At 49.5% G+C, this 22,976-nt stretch overlaps 1 protein-coding gene across 1 annotated transcript; it reads left to right on the top strand.

Moving 5' to 3' along the window:
• The first annotated feature begins 2,127 nt into the window (after positions 1-2,127).
• LOC110072622 (ATP-dependent RNA helicase DDX19B) lies at positions 2,128-21,418 on the top strand. The gene is made up of 12 exons (XM_020781129.3): positions 2,128-2,302; positions 5,172-5,220; positions 6,237-6,290; positions 8,018-8,153; positions 10,888-10,980; positions 11,907-12,009; positions 12,504-12,618; positions 13,366-13,543; positions 14,736-14,973; positions 15,510-15,672; positions 17,073-17,264; positions 18,896-21,418. Exons 1-12 carry the CDS (start codon positions 2,246-2,248, stop codon positions 18,955-18,957), a joined length of 1,440 nt encoding a protein of 479 aa, XP_020636788.3. The 5' UTR covers positions 2,128-2,245; the 3' UTR covers positions 18,958-21,418.
• Positions 21,419-22,976: the final 1,558 nt, after the last annotated feature.

A 22,976-nucleotide genomic window follows, 5' to 3' on the forward strand; every position in this document is an offset into this window, starting at 1 on the left:
AAGTGGATTGATGTGTTTCATTTTATTTTGATTTGATTTTTTTCAGGCAGCGGATAAGAGAAACCGTGGGTACTGATCCCGTGGATATGGCAGTCCCACTGTACTGGGGAGCTGCAGCCAGTGGCCAGTAAACAAACTGACCTGTGATTTTTTTAAAAAAGTTTGGGAACCACTGAATTAGATCCTTGTTTTGTCCCCCAAACACTTGGGTTTTATATATGCTGTCATGTTTCTAAATTGCTGCTAGTTTTACTATACGGTGGCTCTATCATTTTGATAGTTTACTTTTATCTGTTTTTGAAGTTTTGCATGTTTCCCAGAGAACTTTTTTAGTTTTTTCGTTTAAGAAAAATACAACACATAAATAGTTTTTAAAAAGCACAGTTAAGTGATGGGATTTACTACCCAAATGTAGACAGACGAGGACTTGGGAGTCCTCATTTCAAATATCCTCTCGGCTATGAAAACGCATGGGTGGGCGGGTGGCTGTGAAGCAGGTAAAACCATCCCATGAACATTTTATGTCCCTCTGATGCCCTATTAGGGTTGCTATAAGTCCATTCCAACTCAAGGGGATCGTAAGAGCAGCGTTAACATCATATTAATTCATGGGCATTTGGATCACCTGCAGTCTAGGAGGCAATACCCCTTTTGTACATCGGTTACATGGGGGCAAGAAGCACAATTACATTTCCATTTCTCTGATGAACTTTCCACAGGCAACTGGTCGTTTGTTGTGCCACCTGGGTCTCAGGATGACATCTCATGGAGTCACCCTGCTTCTCTGGGTCCCTTAGAGCCAAGATGCTGGAGGAAGAAATTTGATTTTATTATATCTGGTGGGTTTCATGCCAGGGGCTCTGCTGTCCAATGATACTAAGGCTCACGGGTTCACCGTAAAGACACTGGTGATTTAGACCAGCATTGCTGAAAAATCTGCATTATCTGTTTCACTTGCTAATCTTCCACACACAAACATTATGTCCACACTCTTTTGCAATTGCAGCTCAAGGACCAGCTCCCTGCTCTTCTTTTTGACCCTGACATGACCAACCGAAAATGCTGGAGTTACTTGACCAGCCTTGTCTCAAATCCCGCAAAGCTCTTTTTAAAAGTTTATCTCTCCCCATCTTTGTTTTATTTTGCAATAAACTGAATGCAAGGTTAGAAGACCCCGAATCGGATGGAACCACGGAGAACACTTTCGCACGCAGCTTGGGGAAACTGACCTTTTTTTCCAGACCACAACTCCCAGATTGAGAGCCAGCCCTTTGATATTATTTCTCCTTAATCTATTATCTTTGTTCGTTATCTTATTAGGTGTTTGATTTGATTGTTTGTTAACCAGCCAGAATGGTGCTTTGCATTAATGGGCTGGTATGTAAGTTCATGCAATAAATACATTTGTTTCATATCCAATGAGGATTCAAGGGATCTGGGTTCAAATCCTGACACAGCTATACAAACTCACTGGAGATGCTAAGGGTAAAACCACTGCCTGAACATCTCACACGCCCTGTTAGGATCGCCATAAGTTGGGAGTCCCATGAGAGCACTTAATACGCGCTTGCAACTCCCATAACCCCCCCCCAAGAGATGTAGCACTCCAAAATAACTTTTCCCAGTTATATTTTTACATAGGTGAGACGGCAATGAAAAAAACCCACTCAACTGTGTAGAGGAGTTAAAATACTCAATAAAAATAATAGCTTCTGGATGTGCCCAAGGATGGCTATGGGAAACATGTTTAGAGACACCAATACAGATTGGGGGGGGGGAATAATGACTACTGCAAGAATGAACAGGTGTTGTTTATTTTTAGAAGGTGTCTTTGAGAAACGCAAAGGGAAAAAACCCAAGACCGAGAGTGGCTTTCCTTGGTGAGAGAAAAGGGGCCCAGGCTCTGAAGGACACCTTTTGGTTCCATCAAAAGGGGGCGCTTCATACTTACTGGATTATGTGTTCTGAGTTTAAAGTACTGTACTTCTCTTTTCGCCTTTACTGTATTTGTTTTATACAGAGTAATAATAGTTCCCGGAACGCCAGGCGCTCGGCCGGAGTTTCCTAGGGACCTTTTGGGAAACGGGACGCTTGGCAGCCGCTTCCTTGCCTGCTGCGCCTGCGCAGTCCCTCCCGGCGGCGCCGCTGCAGCGAGAGGCGTCTGCCCGACCTGGTTTCGGCTTCCGGCTTCCCTCCCTCCATCTCTCTCTCTCTCTCTCTCTCTCTCGGTCTTTTTCGGGCGAGCATGGCGACGGACTCGTGGGCTTTGGCGGTGGACGAGCAGGAAGCGGCCGCTGAGTCGGTGAGGAGAGGGAAGGAGGGGCCGGAAAGACTCCGCCGGCAGCCTCCCCCCCCAAAGCTGCGCCGGGACTACAGTGCCCATCCTCCCCAGACCGTTGGCTGCTTCGTGGGGGGGGGGACATTGGGAGACTTGGCCCCACCTCGGTCTGGAGGAAGGCTGCTTGTTGGAATGACAGCTCCCATGCTCCTCCGCCTGGCATCCCTGGCGTTGTAGTCCCAGAGCCTCTGGCGGGGTGGGGGGGCTTGCCTGGGTCGCCTTCCATCCAGCTCATCCCACGCGGGCCCGTGTTCGCCTCCTCAAGCTAACCTGGTGAGGTGGGTGAAACGGCAGGGCTGAGAGCAGGATTTGAACCCACATCTTTCTGACCATGATTCCAACCCTGGACATGCCGTGCCTCCATGGCTTGTGTGTGTGGGGGGGGCTTATGAAGCACATGAGATGCCCAAGGGGGAAAGGAGAGATGGAGGGGCCTGGAAGAGAGCGGAGCATCTCCTTTCCTGGCCACTTGCTAGCTTAGAGGCTGATCCTGTCTTTCTCCTTTAAAGAGGACAACATCTCTAGAGCAGTGGTTCTTAACCTTGGGTTACTCAGGTGTTTTTGAACTACAGCTCCCAGAAACCCCAGCCAGCACAGCTGGTGGTGAAGGCTTCTGGGAGTTGCAGTCAAAAAACAGCTGAGTAACCCAAGGTTAAGAACCACTGATCTAGAGCTCAGAAGGATCACAAAGTACCACTCCTAAGGACTGGTTTTAAAAAAGAGAGAGCGGTGCCCCAAACCCTAGGTCGCTCTGGGGGCACACCACAAATCCCCTCCCCCCCAGGGGCGCTGGGATCCTAGCTTCAGGCGAACAAGCAGTGCCCTCCCACGAGTCCCTGGTTCGTTCCTGCTGGGCTTTTGCTGAGGGTAGAAGGCACCGAAAGGCAAGGAGGCCTCATCCAGACCGAGCAGAGCGAGGTTCCTAAACAGACGACAAGACCTGATGGGTGACGGTGTCTTGCGGGGGGGGCAGAGACCCCCCCTTGATATAGCAAGACCCCTCTACAAACTTTGCTCACCATTGATTCCTAGTGATCTGTTTGATCTAATTTGTGCCATAGGGTCCAAAGCAAAGCAGAGCAGCCGGATGGTTCACGGGGGGGGGTCTCACATAAAAACCCCTGTGACAGCAGCCTCATTGGCTGCTGATTTGTTTCCGGCCACAATTCAAAGTGCTGGTTTTAACCTATGAAGCCCTCAACGGCTCGGGTCCAAGCGATCTCAAGGACCGCGTCTCTCTTGACGAGCCTGCTCGGGTGTTCAGATCATCAGGAGGTGCCCTTTCTCTTGGTCCCACCACCTTCCCAGATCCATTTGATAGGACACGGCAGAGAGGCCTCCTCGTTGGTTGCTCCCAGAGACTCTGGAACTCCCTGCCACAAGAGGCCAGGCTGGCCCCGTCTTGGCTCTCCTTCCATCTTTGCAGGCCAAGACCTTTCTCTCCAGGCAAGCTTGCCCTTCATTGAGTGGCTGCCTAAATGGGATTTTTAAACTGGATGGTTGTGCTTTCCTGTGTTGAGTGTATTTCTAGTATTACTCTTTTACCATTTTTAGGCTGGTGTTTGTTTGATCCTTTTCAGTATTTGTGTACTTAATTGTGTTTTGCTTTAAATATTTGAATGATGTGAAAGAAAGAAAGATTCAGGGTACCTCATGGCAAAATCATGCATGGGTACAGATAAAATAGATAAGAGAAGATACAGTAGCAAAAAGGAGAAAAGGTTACTTTGAACACAGCCTTGGGTTCTTTTTTAAGAGAAAGACGGGGTAAAAATATTTTGAATGCACACATAAACACAAACTTTAAAAAGCACATTACCATCTATTTAAATTGACTCATCAAGCACAGGGAATAAGTGTGTAATGATTTATTATCACTGATTGGTTATGTTTCTTGATATTGGTTCTTTGTATGAAGTCATATGAGAAAAGTGGAATTAAACTGGTGGAAGTAATTTGTAATTAGTTCGAGAGACCGTTTCCGTATTCCATTTAAAATGTTGTGTGCCTGCTGAAGGGCAACTGTCCCCATCCAAAGCTACTCGTCAAATGCTTTTCTCAGGGTTTTGCCATAATTAAAAAACCTGAATATTATTTATTTGAGCGAAGTTAGTGGCCTGGTCAGTCCATTAAACGGCATTTTAGTTCAAGGCAAGGAACCTGCCCAAGTTCTGACTCAGCCACATTTCTGACCTCTGCCGGACTGAAACCGAGTGCCCGTTGCTCAAGGCCTGCGGTACGAATCCCATCCTTCCAGGGCATAAATACAAAGCCGCAGTGGCCAGCAAATTCTAGAAACAAAGAGACCTTTTCAAAGGTTGCATGGCGTGACACGTTGGCTCCCTTGACACCCCTCCTGCTCCCTTGACATACGCTGCTCCTAGAAGGGTAGGGATGTAGTAAAATACACAAAAAATATGTCTGAGTGGGGTGTTTTTTTAGAAAGAATGAGAAAGCACAATCCTGCACTTTTATTGCACCCTCTATTCCTGACACCTCTTTTCGAATCATGTTCTCTCTAGAGGGCTTAAAAAACAACAACAGGAACCTATCCTCCATCTTTAGAAATATATATTTCTAGGATTTTCGTTTGAATATTTTCAGACCATGGGTAAGCGAATCAGCAGATGCTGATCCCTCGGATAGGGGAGTCTTACTGCACATGATAGCTTCCTTTTTTGTCTGTAAGGGTCAAAGGATTTGGCTTGAGTAAACCAAAAAGTTTCAAGATGTGAAATGTACTTTGCAAATTGATGCAAAACGTTAATCATGATACTTTAGCTGCTGCAGCTTTTAACTGGCAAGCCCTCTCATCTCTGCTTTCCTCTCCTAGTTGAGCACCTTGAACCTGAAGGATGAGAAACTCAAGCCGGACTCCAATGGTAAGTTCATCGTGGCTTTGGTCATCATCACCCTGTCTGCAGATTCCTCCCTCCCTGCAGTGGAAGGAGACTTTGGCTCTGCCCCCTGAGAAAAAGGACTAAATCAGTGGTGGGCAGCTGCGGGAGAACCCGGGGGTCACCCCCCCCACTCCCTTGTGAGACATCTGTAGGCTGTCCCTGTCCCTTCTTTCAAAGCCAGACATGATGAGAAGGCTTCTTTCTAGTTTGGAAAAATGCTGCTTTGAGCCCAGATAAGCAACATTAAAATGGAGGATGGCACCCTCTGGAACCTTCTGAGGCAGGATGGTCCATTCGGGGGCTGAGTTTCGTCGATATTCAGGAGGTTCCATGTCGGACATATTGTTCCTGGGCCGTGCATATCTTGTGGCCTGCCGAATTGCCACCACAGATCTAAAAGCATCCACACAGTTGGCTCAAGAGGTTAGGAAGACCTTCTGGCGGGTGCATGCTTTTATTTGTTTGAGGCAATTGGGGCAACCCTCTCTTTCGGCCCCACCACTCTCACAGGGACACCGAAGAGGGCCTTCTTGGTGGCTGCTCCCGGAAACTTTGGAACTCCCTGCCACTAGAGGCAGGCCTGCCTGGCCCCATCTCGGCTGTCTTTCCGCAAGCAGGCCAAGACCCTTTCTCTTCCGGCAAACGTTTCCCTCAATGACTGTGACTGCCTGAGTTTTTATGCCTCACTTCTTGGAATGTATTTTTAGTATTGATAGAAAGGTGGAGTAATAATAGAGATGGATGGATGGATGGCAAAATTCTCACTTGTTTTATGGAACTGGGTTTCTGTGCATCTCAATAAAAGGTTAGCAACTTGTGGCCCAGCGGCTGAACCTGGCCTCCAGAGGGCTCAAACGGTTGCGGAGCTGAAGGCCTTGCACGGGTGGCTTCATCAGGCAGCAGAAATCCTTCCGGAGCCCAGCAAGGCCGCGTGCTCGGTTGCGCCTTCCCTGTTCCGTTTGACCTTCTTGCAATCTTTGCTTGCAATCTCTTTCCAGGGGCTGTTGTCAAGGCAGACGACAACGTGGAGAAGGCTGAAGAGGAGGAAAAAGGTGAGTTTCCTCAGCTCGGAATAGAGGAGGAAATAGTAGCCGCAGGGCAGATCTGATTGAAATGGATTTAAGTCATGATTTAAATTTAAAACATCAGATATTTTTGACGTTTCATTCTTTTTTTTAAAAAAGATGCAATTTAAAAAATTTAAAAATTTAAATCAGATTTTTTTTAAAATCATGGATTTTTATTCATCCTGGACGGCAGGCATTAGGACACTCCTGGTTCATATCCCAAAACCCAGGAGAGCTGGGTTTTGGGTTGTTGTTTTTTTCTTTTCTTGCCTCTGAATATTCTTTCCACAATAGACAAGGCTCTATTTGAGAAGAAAAGAAAAATGGCAGGTATTAAGTGAAGGAGAAGATCTCTGTCTAAGTCTTGAGAGCCTCGTGATGCCGTGGTTAAACTGCAGTCCTGCAGCCAAGACTCTGCTCCTAACCTGAATTTGATCCTGGGTTCAGATCGCTGGCTTAAGGTTGACTCAGCCTTTCCTCCATGCTTAATCGGCAAACCAGAGCTTCCGTTCCATGCCAGAACTTTTCCTGGCCTGCACACCAGGGCTCCTTTCAATGCGCCAGCCTCCTTAACTTTCCACAGTCCCTTGTCTCTGATTACTGGTCAAAGGTGTCGACTGAAGAAACTTTGGCGTGGCCTGGATCTCTCCGTGATCTGTAACCCACTGAGCTGGTGGAGGCAAAAGAGTAGAGGAAAACATGTGGGGCTTCGTCAGTGAAAAGTTGTTGAAGTCCCATTTAGAGGCTTGAGTGATGAGATCTTGTGTTTGGGGGCAAGGAGACCACTTTGGAGCCTTCGGTGTTGAACTCCTGGGGTTCTGGCTGGCCAGGAGAGCACAGTGTTTATTGACTATTTATTTATTGGAAAAAATATCCATGTGTAGCCAAAATCGTGCTGTTCAGACCTGTGCAATCCAAGGGAGCAATGAATTCACGTCCTTTGCCCTGTTCCTCCTTAAATCTTAGCCCTAAACTCACCTGGCCCATTTTCAGGATGTTTAATTGCCACCTCTTTTCAACTTTGAAACTCTTCTGGTCCTTAATGCTTTGAGCCAATAACCAATGACTCTGGAGTGCCTTCATAAGAGACTCTGAACTCCCTGTGGCACTAATGTGTGTTTGCAGTAGGCACATTCAGAGCATGAACTAGCCTAGAATTATTTCAGTTTAAAAGGGGAGGGAAAACAGAAAAATAGAGATTCCCCCCCTCCCAGTTGGTAGATTTTCTGAATGGTCTCCCGGCAGATGGACTCCCCGCCCCCGGCAATAAACAGCCAAACCCTCTTTTAAGCTAACCATACCTTCAAGCGCTTGGTGGAAACAGGCGCAGTTGTAACATTTAGATGTCATTGGATATCACGCTTCCACTGCTGATCCCATAGCGTGGAAAACGTACTTTTCAGAGAACAAAAGCCGTGCTTTGTGGACCCGGGAGCTTATAATCTTATCATTTTAGAACCGCAGAACTGGAAGGGACAGCCTCTGGATCATGAAGTCCAGACCCTGTCCAGGAGGCCCAGTGGGAGAATCAAACTTCCAACCTCTGGCTCTGCAGCTAGAGATCTAGACCTCAGAGCTACCCATTAGTTCAATACTGAAATCCATTGCACGATTATTGCTTGAGAGTGTCAGCAATCAGATATGCTGAAGGTAGCTGCTCTCTCTCCCGTCACCAACTCCTTTCCCCCTTTTTTGGATCCTGGCACCGTCAGAGGACCGAGCGGCCCAGTCGTTGCTGAACAAGCTGATCCGCAGCAACCTGGTGGACAACACTAACCAAGTAGAGGTGCTTCAGAGGGACCCCACGTCGCCTCTCTACTCCGTCAAGTCCTTCGAGGAGCTGCGCCTGTAAGTACCCCTCTCGGCTTTCCCTCCGAGGCAGCATTAGACGCACACACATAGATCCCTGTTGTTTTCCTCTGTCCATCGTTGTTCCTTTTCTGGATTACAGCTCCTAAAATCCATCACCAGGCTGGGTGGGACTGGGGAGAAGCAACAGCCAGAGCGCTGAGACAGCCTAAACGCCTCGCTACCTGCCCTAGAACTCAAGGGCCTTTTTTTTCTTTGTACAGTAGGAACCTCCTGTATCCACAGGGGAGCCCGTTCCAATCCCCCCACTTGCCAAGGCTGAAAAACGCAAATTAGAGCAAACACTATTGCAATTGTGAATGCTATGCATAGCGTGGTTTTTGGCTCCTTCTTGTGGCCAGTTCTGATAACTTCATCTTTAGGAATATATATTTCTAAGATGTTTATTTTAATCTTTTGCATATTTTCTGACTGTAGATAGGTGAATCAGCAGATACTGATCCCGTGGATACAGTGGTCCTGTTGTAATGAGAGGAGACAGAATGACTGGGAAATGCCCGCTTAAGATAGTATCGCCTGGGGCAATAAGAACCCCACTCAGATAGCCAGTCACTGAGGGAAAGCCTGCCTGAAGAGGAAGATGTTGGCCTGCTTGCGGAAGGAGAGCCAAGACGGGGCCAGGCTGGCCTCCAGTCGGAGGAAGTTCCACAGTCTCTGGCAGCAGCCACAGGGAAGGCCCCTTTGCCATTGTGTTGTAGGGGTCCTGGAGGCAAACAGAACAGTAACTATCAGCATTCAAAACAAAATGAGCATGTAGGTGATTCTTATCTACGTGTAATCCCTTTCAAATTTGGGGTGGATTTACATCTACTCCTGATTCCCCTCCCCATCTGCAACACAGTTTTCTCAATTTACCGTTTTGTGCTTCCTGCATCAGGCCTCCAAAGCTGGCCGTGCCCTTCTGTGCGTTGTCCCTGCCAGGGGGGCTGGCGGGACGAACACTTGGCGCGTGGCCGCTCCCTGCATGTTCAGCTCCCGGGTGTCTTCCTTGCCGTTCCTCCCTTAATTGCTTTCCGGGTGGCATTTTTGCCCGATCTTTGGCCCACCGGCATTGCGAGGCGGCTTTGTTCCCTCTCGAAGTGCGTCAAGATGCTTTTGGCCAGGCCCTCTTTGTCTGCCGACGGCCACAGCTTTAGCTGAGAGCCTCAAAGATGGCACTAATTACACTCGAGTCTCTGCTTTTCCGCGGTGGCAACTTTTGTCTCCCTGGCAACTGCCGTGAAAGGCCAGGGTTTTGCAGAGGCCTCTGTTTCTCAGACTTGTAAATTGCCATCTTAATTCACTAACGTAAGATACAAGGACTCGATTCTTCCAAAAAACAAACAGACACTCTGGGTTATGAATGTGGGATGTGGTGCTTCTGGCAGAAATCAAGGTGGTCTATGCGGGATCCCCTCTTTTGAGCTCTCTGCTGCTCACAAAGTGAACCCCACAAAGTGCTCCCCCCCCCCAAAATCAGTCACCCTCTTCTCACCCAGACACAAAGTGACTGTCGGGGATGGTTTTTTCAACAAGGGTGAATGGCCGTGAGCAGAGGAGGGGGTCTTTACCGTAAGCGCTGCTTTCACATCCACACAAGGTGTAGTTCATTGCACAGCTTGAGAAAGCTGCTTTTTGAAGGTTTCTGGCTGGGCAGGGGGGCACCCCCATGCACCCCAAAGACATGGTGCAAAAACATAGCTTGAGCAGCAGAATTGAGTCTCACATGTGCGTATTGTGTGAGCGCACACATTTGTGAGCGCAGGGAGCTAAACAGAACTCCGTTGCCTCCTTGAATCTGTGCAGAAGAGAGGTGGGCGTGATATGTTTGTGATCTGGGGCAAGGATTAGTTCTACTGTATATCTAAAATGATATATATATTTTTTAATAGTTGCATCAATCAAACATTACATGTGCTGATTAAGAAGATACCCTCTTTTTTACTGCCCTAAAGCTAGCCAGATAGCTCAGTGGTTTAGGTCTTTGGCCAGACAGCTCAATAGTTTGGGAGTTTGGTTCCAGAGAGAAGAGCCAGCCTGGGTGGCCTTGGGCCAGCTGCTCTGTCCCAGGGCACCCCCAGAAAAAGGGAAGGGGAAACTGCTGTGGATTCTTCTCTGCCTGGAAAACCCTGGCAAGAGTCATCCTAAATCCAAACTGACTTGACAGGACATTATTGTTATTAATTATACAACAGAGCTAAAAGCAAGCATTTTGGTACCTGTGTCTTGTATACATCAACAACAAGAATACACAGCATGGTCTCTGCCTCCCTCTCGTGGCCAGTTCTGGTAAATGCATCGTGAAAATATGTATTTCTAGGTTTTTTTTTTTTCTTTTAATATATTCAGACTGCGGATAAGTGAAACCACAGATACCGATCCTGTGGAGATATGGCACCTGCGGTGTATGAACTTATTCTTTTGCCTCTGCTGTGCCTTCAGATTTGCGGGGGGGGGGGCAAGGCTCGGAGGTGCAGAACCAGCAGGGACGACAGGTTCCCCTCGGGCCATGGTGGTTGCCCCCGCCTGGATGTGGGACAGCTTCTGCTCTTGCGGAAAGCTCCATTGGTCGCTTATAATAGTCATTCATGGGTTACCTGGGGGTTAAAGGAGGAAACAGGCCCAGAGGAGTCCAGAAAAGGAAATGCAATCGATTTGGGGATGGCAGCGATGATGGAGCTCAGCTTGGCTCGGTTCCTGGGGGTCCTTCCTTAACTTCCCTTCTGCCTTCCAGGAAGCCCCAACTCCTGCAGGGCGTCTATGCCATGGGTTTCAACCGGCCGTCAAAGATCCAGGAGAACGCCCTGCCCATGATGCTCGCAGAACCGTACGTATCACAGGCTCCCGTGGCCGGGGGAAAGGAGAGGGCTCTGGAGGTGGAGGCGTGTTGGCTGGCCCCAGGACAGACCCATGTCCCAAAGAATCACCCTTCCATGTCCTCTCGTCCGAGTCACCTCTCCTTGCTGGGCATCATCCCCCTCAGTCGGCTGGGTGCCTTTCTGAAGCCGTGATGGGGCTGCTGCAATGCAGAGCCTTGGGACTGTCCTGCACCTTCCGTGCTCGGGGGGTCTCGCGGAGGAGACGGTCTCGCCCGAATTGAAGGAAGGGGAGAATCTGTCTTGGGCGGAACTAAAGCCTTCTTCCAGGGAGTGGGACCGCCTGGTTAGTTGTGGCTCGGGCCGGTTGTCCGGGGCTTCGGGCAGGATGCTTTTCCAGCCCCTTCTAGAGATGTTCAGGATTGAACCCAAAAAACTCCTGGGTGTGTGAAGTCTGCGCTTTGTCCCTGGGCTTTGGCCCTTCCAGAACCGATGGCGCTGATGTGCGAGAAAGCGATGATGGGTGGCATGTTTCCTGTTCCTCTATGCGCACCAACATGGTTTTCTTCTGGACGCCATATTTCTTCTATTGGGGGGGCGGGAAGACTCCAAACGGGCTACCTGTGTCTCTAGGCAGGCTCCCACCTGGGTGGGAGACGCAGACCTTCCTTGCCCTTGGTTGGAGCGCCCACCACCTCCCGAGGTCATGAGTTCCCTTGTCGTACTGCTCTAACAGATAGGAAATTTTTCCCGATCTTCAACCGAAATCTGGCTTCCTGTCCCTTGAGCCCATTGTTGTGTGTCCTGCACTCTGGGATGATTGAGAACAGATCCTGTCCCTCCTCTGTGAGTCAGGAACGGTAGTGGTTACTAGTTCCTTTTTGAGCCTCGGCACTGTAATGGCAACTAATTCTTGAACTTTGGTGCGTTTTTCCAGTCCCCAGAACCTGATTGCGCAGTCTCAGTCCGGGACAGGCAAGACGGCGGCTTTTGTCTTGGCAATGCTTAGCAGAGTGGAACCCGAAAACAAATATCCGCAGGTAAAATCCCCTGGATGCTAGACCCTTTATGGCTTCTCCGAAGAGAGTCAGTGGTCTCATTCTCTCGCTCTCGCTCACTAGCGCTTTGTTTCGTTGATTATTATAGCCCATGCCCAACAAAAGACATTCAGCATAATAACAAGCTAGCTTTATAAGGCAATCACAACACTAATACGAAGGGACAGAGATACAGGGCAGTCATAGATATATATATGGCTTGGGATTTCCCCCCCACCCCGCCTGTCTGTTTTTTCATCCCTCTGTCCTTGTGCACCTTCGCTCTGTTCTTAGACAGCAAAGGCGGCCCTTATTCAAGCTTTCTGCAGAGCTGCTCGGGGGGGGTGAGGGGTCCGTCAGAACACCCGCGCAGGCTCCTCCTGGCCGTGCAGCTTCGCGGGAGAGTCCGTGGGAGGGGGAGTCCGCGTGCCACAGGAGGACGCCAAGAGTCTCTTTCGTTAGACGCGTGTCCCCATCTCGCCTCTTTCCTTTTCCAGTGTCTGTGCCTTTCGCCCACGTACGAGTTGGCCCTCCAGACGGGAAAGGTGATTGAACAGATGGGCAAGTTTTATCCGGAGCTGAGGCTGGCCTACGCCGTCCGGGGCAACAAACGTAAGCACAGATTTAGGGGCTTTTGGATGGAGTTTGGTGGCTTGTGTCATCTGTAGCATAAGCATCTGTTACGGTTCAAGGGGCTGCCTAGACTTTAAATAAATGAAATAACTCTCCTCCCTCAGTTTCTACCAGAGCATTGCCCGAATTAAAGCGTTAGAAATTATTGTCATTTGTGGTCCTCAAACAGTGGTGCCCCACCTTGGGTCCCACCGGTGTTCCTGGACGGCAACGCCTGGCTGCCTTCACCACTGGTTGTGCTGGCCGAGGTGCTGTCCAGGAACACCGGGGCGATCCGAGGGAGACCATCGCAGCTCTCATCAGACCATTGAGTCCTTCAGCACATCCACAAGTGTGCGGTGCCACGCACCTGGAAGTGGCGTTGTCCGGGAGGCCTCCGGGTTGACTTGCCACCTGTTCCCCACTGTTCAGGGAGGCTCCTTCCAGGCCTTTAAAAAGCAAGAGGGTAAAAATACCCAGATCATATCCTTCTGACTTCTGGGAGAAAAGTAGGAAACCTTTTTTCTTTTTGCCCATGGGCTGAATGCCGCTTGGGAGTGGTTCTTGAGGGTGGCTGCCCAGGTCTCTGTCATCATCTTTGTCTTATAAGCCTGGAGAGGAGATAACTCTGCCGTTTTGAGTTGTCCCTTTGTCCCTTCGCCGGGTGAACGTGGGTCATTCCCCCCACCACCACCACTCCGAGGTTCTCCTGCAGCAAAAACAGGTCTCGGTCTTCTCCATTCCCAGTGGAGCGTGGCCAGAAGATTGCCGAGCAGATTGTCATCGGCACCCCGGGCACCGTCTTGGACTGGTGCTCCAAGCTGAAGTTTATCGACCCCAAGAAGATCCGGGTCTTCGTCCTGGACGAGGCGGACGTCATGATAGCCACCCAGGGGCACCAGGATCAGAGCATCCGGATCCAGAGGTAAGATGGCGCTCTCTTTTTTTTAAGTCATTTCTTTGTTGCTCCTTACATTGCTGGAGAAGCAATTTCTTGCTAGTGTCTTAGAAGCAACTGGTTACCTTTCCTAGAGCGTACAAGGTGTTCATCCCCCTGTATTCAGCACGGGATAGGCCTCCTCTGGAGTATTGGGTCCATTTCCGGACACCACCCTCAGAGGAGGAGGAAGCCGACAAAATGGAGCAAGTTCAAAGGAGGGTAACAAGGAGGATCAGGGGACTGGAGACTAAGTCCCTTGAGGAAAGACGGAAAGAACTGGGCCTGCTTAGCCTTGAGAATAGAAGATGGAAGGGAGACAGGATGGCACTTTTGAAAGACTTGAAAAGTAGTCCTACAGAAGAAGGGCAAGATCTGGTCATCAATAATGGGCTCGAGCTGCAGGAAGCTAGGTTCCAGCTGAATATCAGGAAACACTTAATGGTTAGAGCAGTACAAGGGAACCTCGGGGGGAGGTGGTGAGTGTTCTAGCGCTGGAGGCATTCAAGAGAAAATGGAGTACGTTTTCTCTTGAATGCCTCACGATGCAACAAGAGTCAATACAACACTTCATTCATAAAATTTCTTGACCTGGAATCCTTTTTCCCAAGCTGGTGTGCTCCATGTGTCTTCTGAGCCAACCTCCAGTATCCCAAGGCCAAAATCCGGTGCAGTTGTTGGCCAATAGGACTCGGAAAGGGATTAGACCAGTGACTGGAGAGTAAGTCTGTCCATGGTTGTGGCAACCTGGGACTTCCTTGTTTTGAGGCAGTGTCTCTCAGTGGTTAAGGTCTCTGGCTATGGAGCCAGAGGTTGGGAGTTTGATTCCCCCACTGGGCCTCCTGTGAGTAGAAGGAGCCTGTGTAGCCTTGGGCAAGTTGCACCGTCCCAGGGAACCCCCAGAAGAAGGGAAGGGGAAACCGCTTCTGAGCACTTTCCCACCTGAAGAATCCTGGAAAAGGGTCACCCTAAGTCAGAATGGACTTGAAGGCACACGAGGAGGATATCTAGAGATGGGCAGAAGGGGTGGGCCCTTCTGACTCCCCTCCTGGGAACATCTGGTTGGCTCGGAGAGCATGCCGCAAGATGTCCTTTTGTTGTGGCCTAGCAAAGCTGATCCATTCTTGATGGATTCAGCTGAGGATCAGCCGTGCCTTCGCTTTCTGCCTCCCTCTCGCAGGATGCTTCCTCGCGATTGCCAGATGTTGCTTTTCTCGGCCACCTTCGAAGACTCGGTGTGGAAGTTCGCCGAGAAAGTGGTCCCTGACCCCAATATCATCAAGCTCAAGCGGGAGGAAGAAACGCTGGACACCATCAAGCAATACTACGTCCTCTGCAACAGCCGGGAGGAGAAATTCCACGCCCTCTGCAACATCTACGGCGCCATCACAATTGCCCAAGCGATGATTTTCTGTCATGTAAGTAACTGCGAAAGAAGAAGGCAGGGTGCGTCCCGTGCAAAATTAAAAGTGTTGGGTCTTGGCTCACTCTAAGTGAGGTGGTTGGAGATAAGCAGGCAAGAAAGGTCTGTTCTGGATTTGTACATCAATATGTAATTTATTTTTTTAATAAAAATGAGAACCATTTGTGCACTAATCAGCCAAAATTATGTTTTGTGACTTATGCCTGTGTAAAGGTGATGATGTCATGGGGGTGGAATTTTGGTAATTAAAGACTTCCTTCTGTCCCTTGGCTCATCCAACTGGCATGTAATCAGTCTTATTGCATGCAAGCTGGGTGAGCCCCAGGTTGGAAGCAGGAACTCTTTAGTTAAGGAAGATCTCTCCCAGCTATACATCCACCTACACAGGCCCAATGTGTGGAACGGGGGTGAGAGAGGGAGCAACACCCTCTCTCACCCCCCGTTAGCAGTTCAGAGGAAGGGAGCGTTAAGATCGCTTGTACTTTTGGTTCCTCGAGAGGGGGCTAATGCTTCTCGTTCCCGTTCCCGCAGACTCGCAAGACGGCCGGCTGGCTAGCAGGGGAGCTCTCCAAGGAAGGTCACCAAGTGGCTCTCCTGAGTGGCGAGATGATGGTGGAGCAGCGAGCCGCCGTGATCGAGCGCTTCCGTGAGGGCAAGGAGAAGGTTCTGGTCACCACGAACGTCTGCGCCCGAGGTAACGGCGATGCACAGCGCCTCTCTTTGTTCCAATCCGGCAAAGCCTCTTTGGCTGCCTCTGCTGGTCCAGGAGGCCAACCCTGGAGCCCGTTCCACTGGCCCCAATATTCTTTTGAAGCCTCCAAAGATTTAGCGAAGAGTTGTGCTTGCCCGGAGGGGAGGGAGTCTCCATTTTGAAGTGCTTCCTTGGCCTCTTAAGTGCATGTCAGGGGACTTCAAAATGATGACCGTCTCTCCGGCCAGAGTCTTTCCAGCTGGCCCTTTGTAGAGGGCCAGAGAAAGACACTGGTATGGGCAAGAGCGCATCGGTTAATCCACATGTCCAAGTACCCAGTGTCTTGGGGTGGACAGAGTGATTTTCCTGCTGTGTTCATCTTTTCCTGGCATTACTGTCTTTTCCGGTAAGTTTTGTCTTCTCATGCCCGAAGTAGGACAGCCTCGGCTTCAACATTTTTGCCTCCAGAGATCGTCCAGGCTCGATTGGCTCCAGGACCCACGGGCTCATCTTTCCGTCAGCATCCACAAAGCTCTCCTCCAGCACATTTCCAACCAATCCATTCTTTCCCTTTCAGCTTTCTTCATTGTCTAGCTTTCACATTCACACTGGGTAGCTCTATGGTTTCGGTCTCTCTAGCTGCAGGGCCAGAGGTTGGGAGTTCGATTCCCTCCGTGGACCTCTTTGATGGGGGCTGGACTCAAATGGTCCAAAGGGGGTCCCTTCCAGCCCCACAATTCTTTCCTTCTGAGAGGTTGTGATTTATTGTCGGATGGCCACAGGGGATGCCTGAAAAGGCTTCCCTGATGCAGGTTTTTAAAATGAAAAAGGGATTTTTCAGTGGGCAAAACGCGGTCTGTGGCTCCCTAGCATGCCCTAGGAATGCCCCCCTCCCCACAAATTTTTTTCTCTTTTTAATACCTACGAATACCCACAGCACATTCGAGGTAGCACTGAGCTATGAAAGTCACTGGGCTGTCTTGGGCTAGTCCCTCTTCCTCAGGCTGGCCAGCCTTGTAAGACTGTTCTGAGGACAAAGGGAGGAGAAGGAGTGCTGTGTGTGCCATCTTCCACTTATTGGAAAGAAGTGTTAAAAATGAAGGAAAAGCATGAAAAGACACTATTTCTTCAGTACATTAGGACCTCCCCACCTCCACAAGATCCACTAGAGGGAGCCAGAGACTATTGTGTTTGAGATTTCTGTGTTTTTTGGACCCCCTCCCCTCCCTGGGGATACCGCGGTCCTACTGTTATCTCTGTCCTCTTTCTTTACCACCACACCGTTTCAGCCTGTCATGTTGTGTTCTTAGTATTTGGGTGCAGTCAGTGGCTACCCAGATTTACCGAGGAGCATGTTTTAGCGATGTACTGTCAACTCATTTTTGCACCCTTTCCTCCTTTAGGGATCGACGTGGAGCAGGTCTCCGTGGTCATCAACTTCGATCTCCCGGTGGATAAAGACGGGAATCCCGACAACGAGACGTACCTTCACCGCATCGGCCGCACGGGTCGCTTCGGCAAGCGGGGCTTGGCCATCAACATGGTGGACAGCAAGCACAGCATGAACATCCTCAACAGGATCCAGGAGCATTTCAGTACGTTTGCCCTGGCTTATTTCTTGGTCAGAGCTGGAGGCCAGTTGATCTCAGCCAGGCTTTCCCCTCCGGAAGACTGCAGGAGCTGCTTGGATACATACCCAAGGGTGGGGTCTGAAATAAGATCCTCCTGTGCTTCCAGAACAGACGCTGGGGACCCTCTTTGTAGGGCTGAGGGACTCTAGTGAGCAGAGACTCTAGAAGCCCCAGCCAGCATGACTAATGGTCAGCGTGAGACATAGGCAGAGAACGTCCGGATTTTTCTCACGACTGTTCCCAGGGTTTGCCAAGAATTCCCCCAGCCAGAATTCTGGTTGTTGTAGCTAAAAAAAAAATCCAAGTCCTCAGTAGAGTTTCAGAACACAGATGTGCCTCTCAACAAGTCTCTGGAGCAGCTGTCCTTAGCCTGAAGAAGCAGGTCGTGAATGGGAGGAGATAAATGTCACAGGAACTGCAAGGGATTAGGGGACTAGTAAGTAGCCTCTCCTGCTCATTAGGGTGCCTCTCAAAAAGTCCCCTGAACCCTTGCAGCTCCCATGAAGCTTATACACTGTCACTCCTTTCCAACTGTTTCCGCTGAATGACAGTTGCTCTCTAGAGAGACTTGCCAAGGCACATTGAGCATGAGCTGAAACTCCTCAGAGGACATGGATTTTAATTTTGACTGGGGGCGGGGGATTTCCTGGTGAATTCTGGGAGGTATAATGAAAAATATTTGACAGTCCCACTACTCGTGCAGGCTCCGTGAGAGTTGTAGCCCCAAACATCTGCAGCACCAAAAATTCCTATTCCTTCTGATTAGGCTGGCAATAGGGATGGGGTGCTAAATACCGCTCGTGGGCTGCATGTGGAGTCCCTGCAACACCTCTGTTCGCCCCTCGCTTTCTTCCTACCGAAAGCCCTCTAGATCAGGAGATCTCAGACTGCAGCTCCCAGAAGCCCCAGCCAACACAGCGAGTGGTGAAGGCTTCTGGGAGTTGCAGTTCAAGAAAGCCTGGGTGACCCAAAGTTGGGGAGCCTGTCTAGACTGCTGCCGTCTGTGTTGTCAACGTTCAGGCTGCCCTTGGCTTTGTAAAGTTTGACATCCTTTTTTTCCTGCTGGCAACTCATGTGTGATATTGTGCAGCCATCTCGGGCCATGTCCAGGCCTCTTGAACCAGAGGTATAGAAACACAATATCCCACATTCAAAATTAGAGGGTTTTGTGTGGTTCCCCCCCCCCCCCCAATAACTGGATTGTGGTTAGCACAGGGCCTCTTGCCAAAACAGGGCCTTTCCAGAAGGCTGTTCCCTTTCGCAGTGGGTTTATAAAAGAGGAATACTCCTTGAATTTTTTAAATCTTGGCACTTAGTTTTGGGAAACGAAAGGGTCTTCTTTGTGCCTCCCCTTCCTAAGCTTTGGAAAGCCTGCTTTTCTAGGTATCCGCTCCCTGGAGTTGGAGTTCAACATGTCACATTTCACGAAGAAGGGGATGTCCTAATTTTTTTGGGGGGGGGGAGTTGGACCAGATGACCCTCGGTCCCCTTTCCAAACCTCACAGTTCTTTGGTTCTGTCTGGGTGGCCGGGTGGTGGGGAAATCTTCCTCTCTTTGCTGTAGCTCTGACTCTTTTATTTCCCTTTTTCACGTAGACAAGAAGATCCACAAACTGGATACAGATGATCTGGATGAAATTGAGAAAATCGCCAACTGAACGGGCCGTCGGCCGCAGCCAGCCTGCACACCCTCCCCCAGTACGATGGGATCAGCATTCTGACTGGCACGAGTCTCGGTCGCACACACAAAGGGGGACATCTTTAGAGAAAACAAATACACAGAAATTACCTCATCTTCAAACAAAAAAGAGAAAATGGTGACCAGACTTGGTTTAGAGACAGAAAAAAAAAATCAAGGGGAAAGAAATGTTTACAGTAATTGTTGACTTTTCTTTTTTTGGGGGTTCAGCCTTAAAATGGGAAGATCTCTCTAATTCTAAAAATGCCAAAAAAAAAAAAAACCCACAGGCAATTAATTAGGAAGGACACACACTGGTTCTTATCTCTGACGGGGAATCACTTCTTAAACATGTTTTAAAAGTTCAAGTATATATAAAAATATATACCTATATGTAGGGTTTTTTAAGAGAGAGAAACTCGCTCTGTTTAAAAAATTAGTTTACATGAATTGAGATTTTTGTTTTTCATTTTCCGTTTGCTAGAATGTTGTAGGTTTCTCTCCAGTAAGGAAGGGGAACAACCGCCCTTTCCAGAGATTGCTCTTTGTAGCGTTGCAGAGTTAACGGAGCTCTTTAACTCGTCCTTTTTCTTCTCTCCCTGCCCCGATCTGAGGAGTGAGGGGGACAGGATGGGCTGTAAATCTGGCATGGAGACCCTCAAGAATCTCGCAGGTCTATAGCCAGGTCTATAGCCAGACACGCTTGTGGGATGAGGGGAAGCTGCGCAGGTAGTTGATCCGAGGGCAGAGAGCGGTGGTGGCCTCTTTTTGAGTGTGTGTGTGTGTGGAAGATGCTGACTTCATAGCCAAGAGGTCTTTTTGGCTCTGCTGCGCCCCTGTGCTGGTTCGGCCCAGAACAAGATGACACACACACACACACACACACACACACACACGGGTGGCCTTGCTCGCTCTGGCAGGGCAACCGATGTTCGGGCAGGGTTCACTTGCAAAGCGGCGGGAGAGCGTAGGCTAACAGTCGAAGGTGACCAAAGCGTTTCTTGCGTTTGCGCACTTTCAGGGTTGCAGCTGTTTGTTGTGGCAATGGCCTTCCCCCCCTTCTCTTTGAGAGCTGGCCCAGCAGACGCCCGCCCAAAGAGACGGGAGCTGATGTTGCCGCCTGCTGATCTGCACCTCACAGCCACGATGGGCTGGGATCCCCCGCCAAGTGGAAAGGGGCTTGCCTTGCGAGAGAGCAGCCGCCTTTGCAGCTCGTCTGTCTCGAAGGGGAGGAGGGCATGTTGGCTTAGAGGTTCCGGGTGAAAACCAGCCAGTTTTTCAAGGCGCTGTTGCCAAGGACGCAGCCTCACGCCAAAACAGTGCGACTGTGCTGCCTCTCTTCTGCATGACCGCACAAGAGCACTGGTTAGTGGGGTGTGTCTGGAGTTCCCTTCTGAGACTGCATGTCTTCATTCAGCCAGATGCTATAAAAATATGTAGACTAATGATGGGCACAAACTGGCGATTCATGCCAGTTCGTTTATTGGCCAAACAGGTGTTTGAGGCTTCAAAGCCCCACCTCCTCTGGCAGGCGCCCGCTTATAGGCAGCACCCGGAGGAGGTTGGGCAGGGAAGCCGGGCATTGCTTTTGAGAGGGCGCCTGCTAGAGGAGGCAGGGCTCTGAACTGTGAAACACCCATTTGGCTGATAAACGAACCGGCACGAATCGCCGGTTCGTGCTCATTGTTAGTCTATGTATTTTATAGCACCTGGTGTTTCGTGCCCATCTCTAGTGTAGATGCTTTGATTTGTGTGAAGACCACTCGGAGCAAAACATATCCATCTCTTCCACCCAAGCCTGTTTTACAACTCCTACATTATTTCAGTGTCTCCAGCTCCCACACTGCCAGCGTGGGATCTGCAGACGGTTTACGGCTGCTACCTGATTTTCTTTTTTTCTTCTTCCCCTGAACAAAGGAGAATTTTAAAGTATTTTTATTCACACAAGGAGGAGGGTTGGAACAGGTCCCACCTTCCTTCTCGACACGAGGATCTCTGCTAAATGAATTAATAATTGGAAACTGAGTGTTTATCTGTATTTTTAGGAGGGGGAAAAACCCACCACCTTTGGCTGTTAACTCTTCTGTTCTGTGACAGAAACGACAATTCTTTTACCAAGTAAAACAAAGAGCAGACATAACACACATTTTAAAAATGTATCTAAAATTTAGAGGATTGGAAATTTCAGGACATTTGCAAGATGCCCTGGCGTGCAGAAACGGCTTTCGGCCAGGTGGGCCTGGTTTTAAAGAGAAAATCCGCGCGTTTTGTACGCCAGGGTAGGAGAACTATTTTTATTCTGCTTGGAAGTGGCCGACGTTTGTGTGCTGGTGGGTGGGAGAGGGCCGACTCTCCTTGAGTATTGCTGAGTGACAGTTTGAGAGCCGCCGGTTCTTGTGGATGTACTTTTTAATTGGAATAAAGACCCCACCTTAAAAAAATGGATTCCAGGTGTTTTTTTTTTTTCTTCAGAATAGGACCACCACCATCCTCCTCAGTGGGAGGTTTGTGACAGCTTGTTGTGAGGCTCTGACACAGGGAGGGGAGGCAGAATGGTTTGTCGGTTCTCGTCATCTGTTTTCCGCATCCAGGCAAATAAGAAAATGTACATGGCGTGATGAGGGGAATATTTCTGGCCCCATGCAAGATCATGCAGCCAGGTGTTTTTGGACTACAAGTCCTATAAGCCACAGCCCAACATGGAGAGGGGTCAGATTACAGCCATTGTAGCGCACTGGACCTAAAATCCATCAGGTTACTTATCACCAAATAAGAGAAGCAAGCCAATTTAAAATGGTGGGTGTTTTTTTTTTAATGATCCTGGCTTGTTTTTGTAAACCATAGCTTAGATTAACCACAGTGGCTGGTTTGCATGCAATGGCTAAGCCAAGGCTAACTGACCAAGATTAAGAGGAGGAGCACCACCCCCTAGAGTTGAACATGACTGGACAAAAATTGTCAAGGGGAACCTTTACCTTTACCTTTACTAAGAGGAGTGAAAGCAAAAGCTCCCCTCTCATGGCTGTAGAGCAGTGGTTCCCAACCCTAGGTCACCCAAATGTTCTTGGACTACAACTCCCAGAAACCTTGGCCAGCACAGCTAGAGGTGGAGGCTTCTAGGAATTGCAGTCCAAAAACACCTGGATGACCCAAGGTTGGGAACCACTGCTGTAGAGCATAGAGCAGGAGAGCAAAGAAGAGAAGCTATGTTCAACTATCCTTTGACATTTTTGTTCAAATAAGGTCAATGGAGAACTTACTGACTAGCTGCCGAACCGTGTGGCAATGGGGTGTAAATCCAGTTTCTGAAAAGGTGGTGGCCAAATTCTTGAAAATGCACCCTTATGCTGCGATTCACAGGGCAGGCTCTTCCCGAGACCTGGAGAGGAATAGCCAGGGAGAAATACTGCCTTTCTTACTAAGCCAGTGGTCCCCAGCCTTGGGCCTCCAGATGTTCTTGGACTTCAACTCCCAGAAATCCTGGCCAGCAGAGGTGGTGGTGAAGGCTTCTGGGAGTTGAGTCCAAGAACATCTGGAGGCCCAAGGTAGAGGACCACTGCACTAAGCCACGGGTTTCTCCAGTGCCTCTGCGGAAAGGAGACGGACTTTGTGTTCAGCTGTGGAGGACTGCTGTGCTTAGAGCCCCCTCCCCAGCCTTGTCACTCCCGGATCCTCCCACAAATACCCACCCAACTTGGGGAAGACTGGGAATGTAGGACTCCCGTGGCCTTATCAGGAAATTCACAGACTACTGCCTGCTTGTGCCGTTCTTGACCACCTTGGCTAGGACCGAGTTGGCTCTTTTAAAGACTTGGAAGGCTGTCCTCCAGAGGAGGGGCCACATCATGATGGGCTCAAGCCACAGGAAGCCAGAGTTCGGCTGAATCTCGGGGGGGGGGGGCTTCTTAACTGAGCAGTACTACAAGGGAACCCGTGACCTCAGGAGGAGGTGGTGAGCACTCCCAATGTTGGAGGCCTTCAAGAGAAATTTTGACAACC

The sequence above is a fragment of the Pogona vitticeps genome, chromosome 7, assembly GCF_051106095.1.
Source record: "Pogona vitticeps strain Pit_001003342236 chromosome 7, PviZW2.1, whole genome shotgun sequence".
NCBI classification, from domain to species: Eukaryota; Metazoa; Chordata; class Lepidosauria; order Squamata; family Agamidae; genus Pogona; species Pogona vitticeps.

Excerpts from the sequence above, each read along its gene's own strand:
- LOC110072622 (XM_020781129.3), top strand. The coding sequence starts at position 2,246 with ATGGCGACGGACTCGTGGGCTTTGGCGGTGGACGAGCAGGAAGCGGCC. Across the intron at positions 6,291-8,017 it reads GGCTGAAGAGGAGGAAAAAG|AGGACCGAGCGGCCCAGTCG; the intron begins GTGAGTTTCCTC and ends TGGCACCGTCAG. Across the intron at positions 12,619-13,365 it reads CGCCGTCCGGGGCAACAAAC|TGGAGCGTGGCCAGAAGATT; the intron begins GTAAGCACAGAT and ends CTCCATTCCCAG.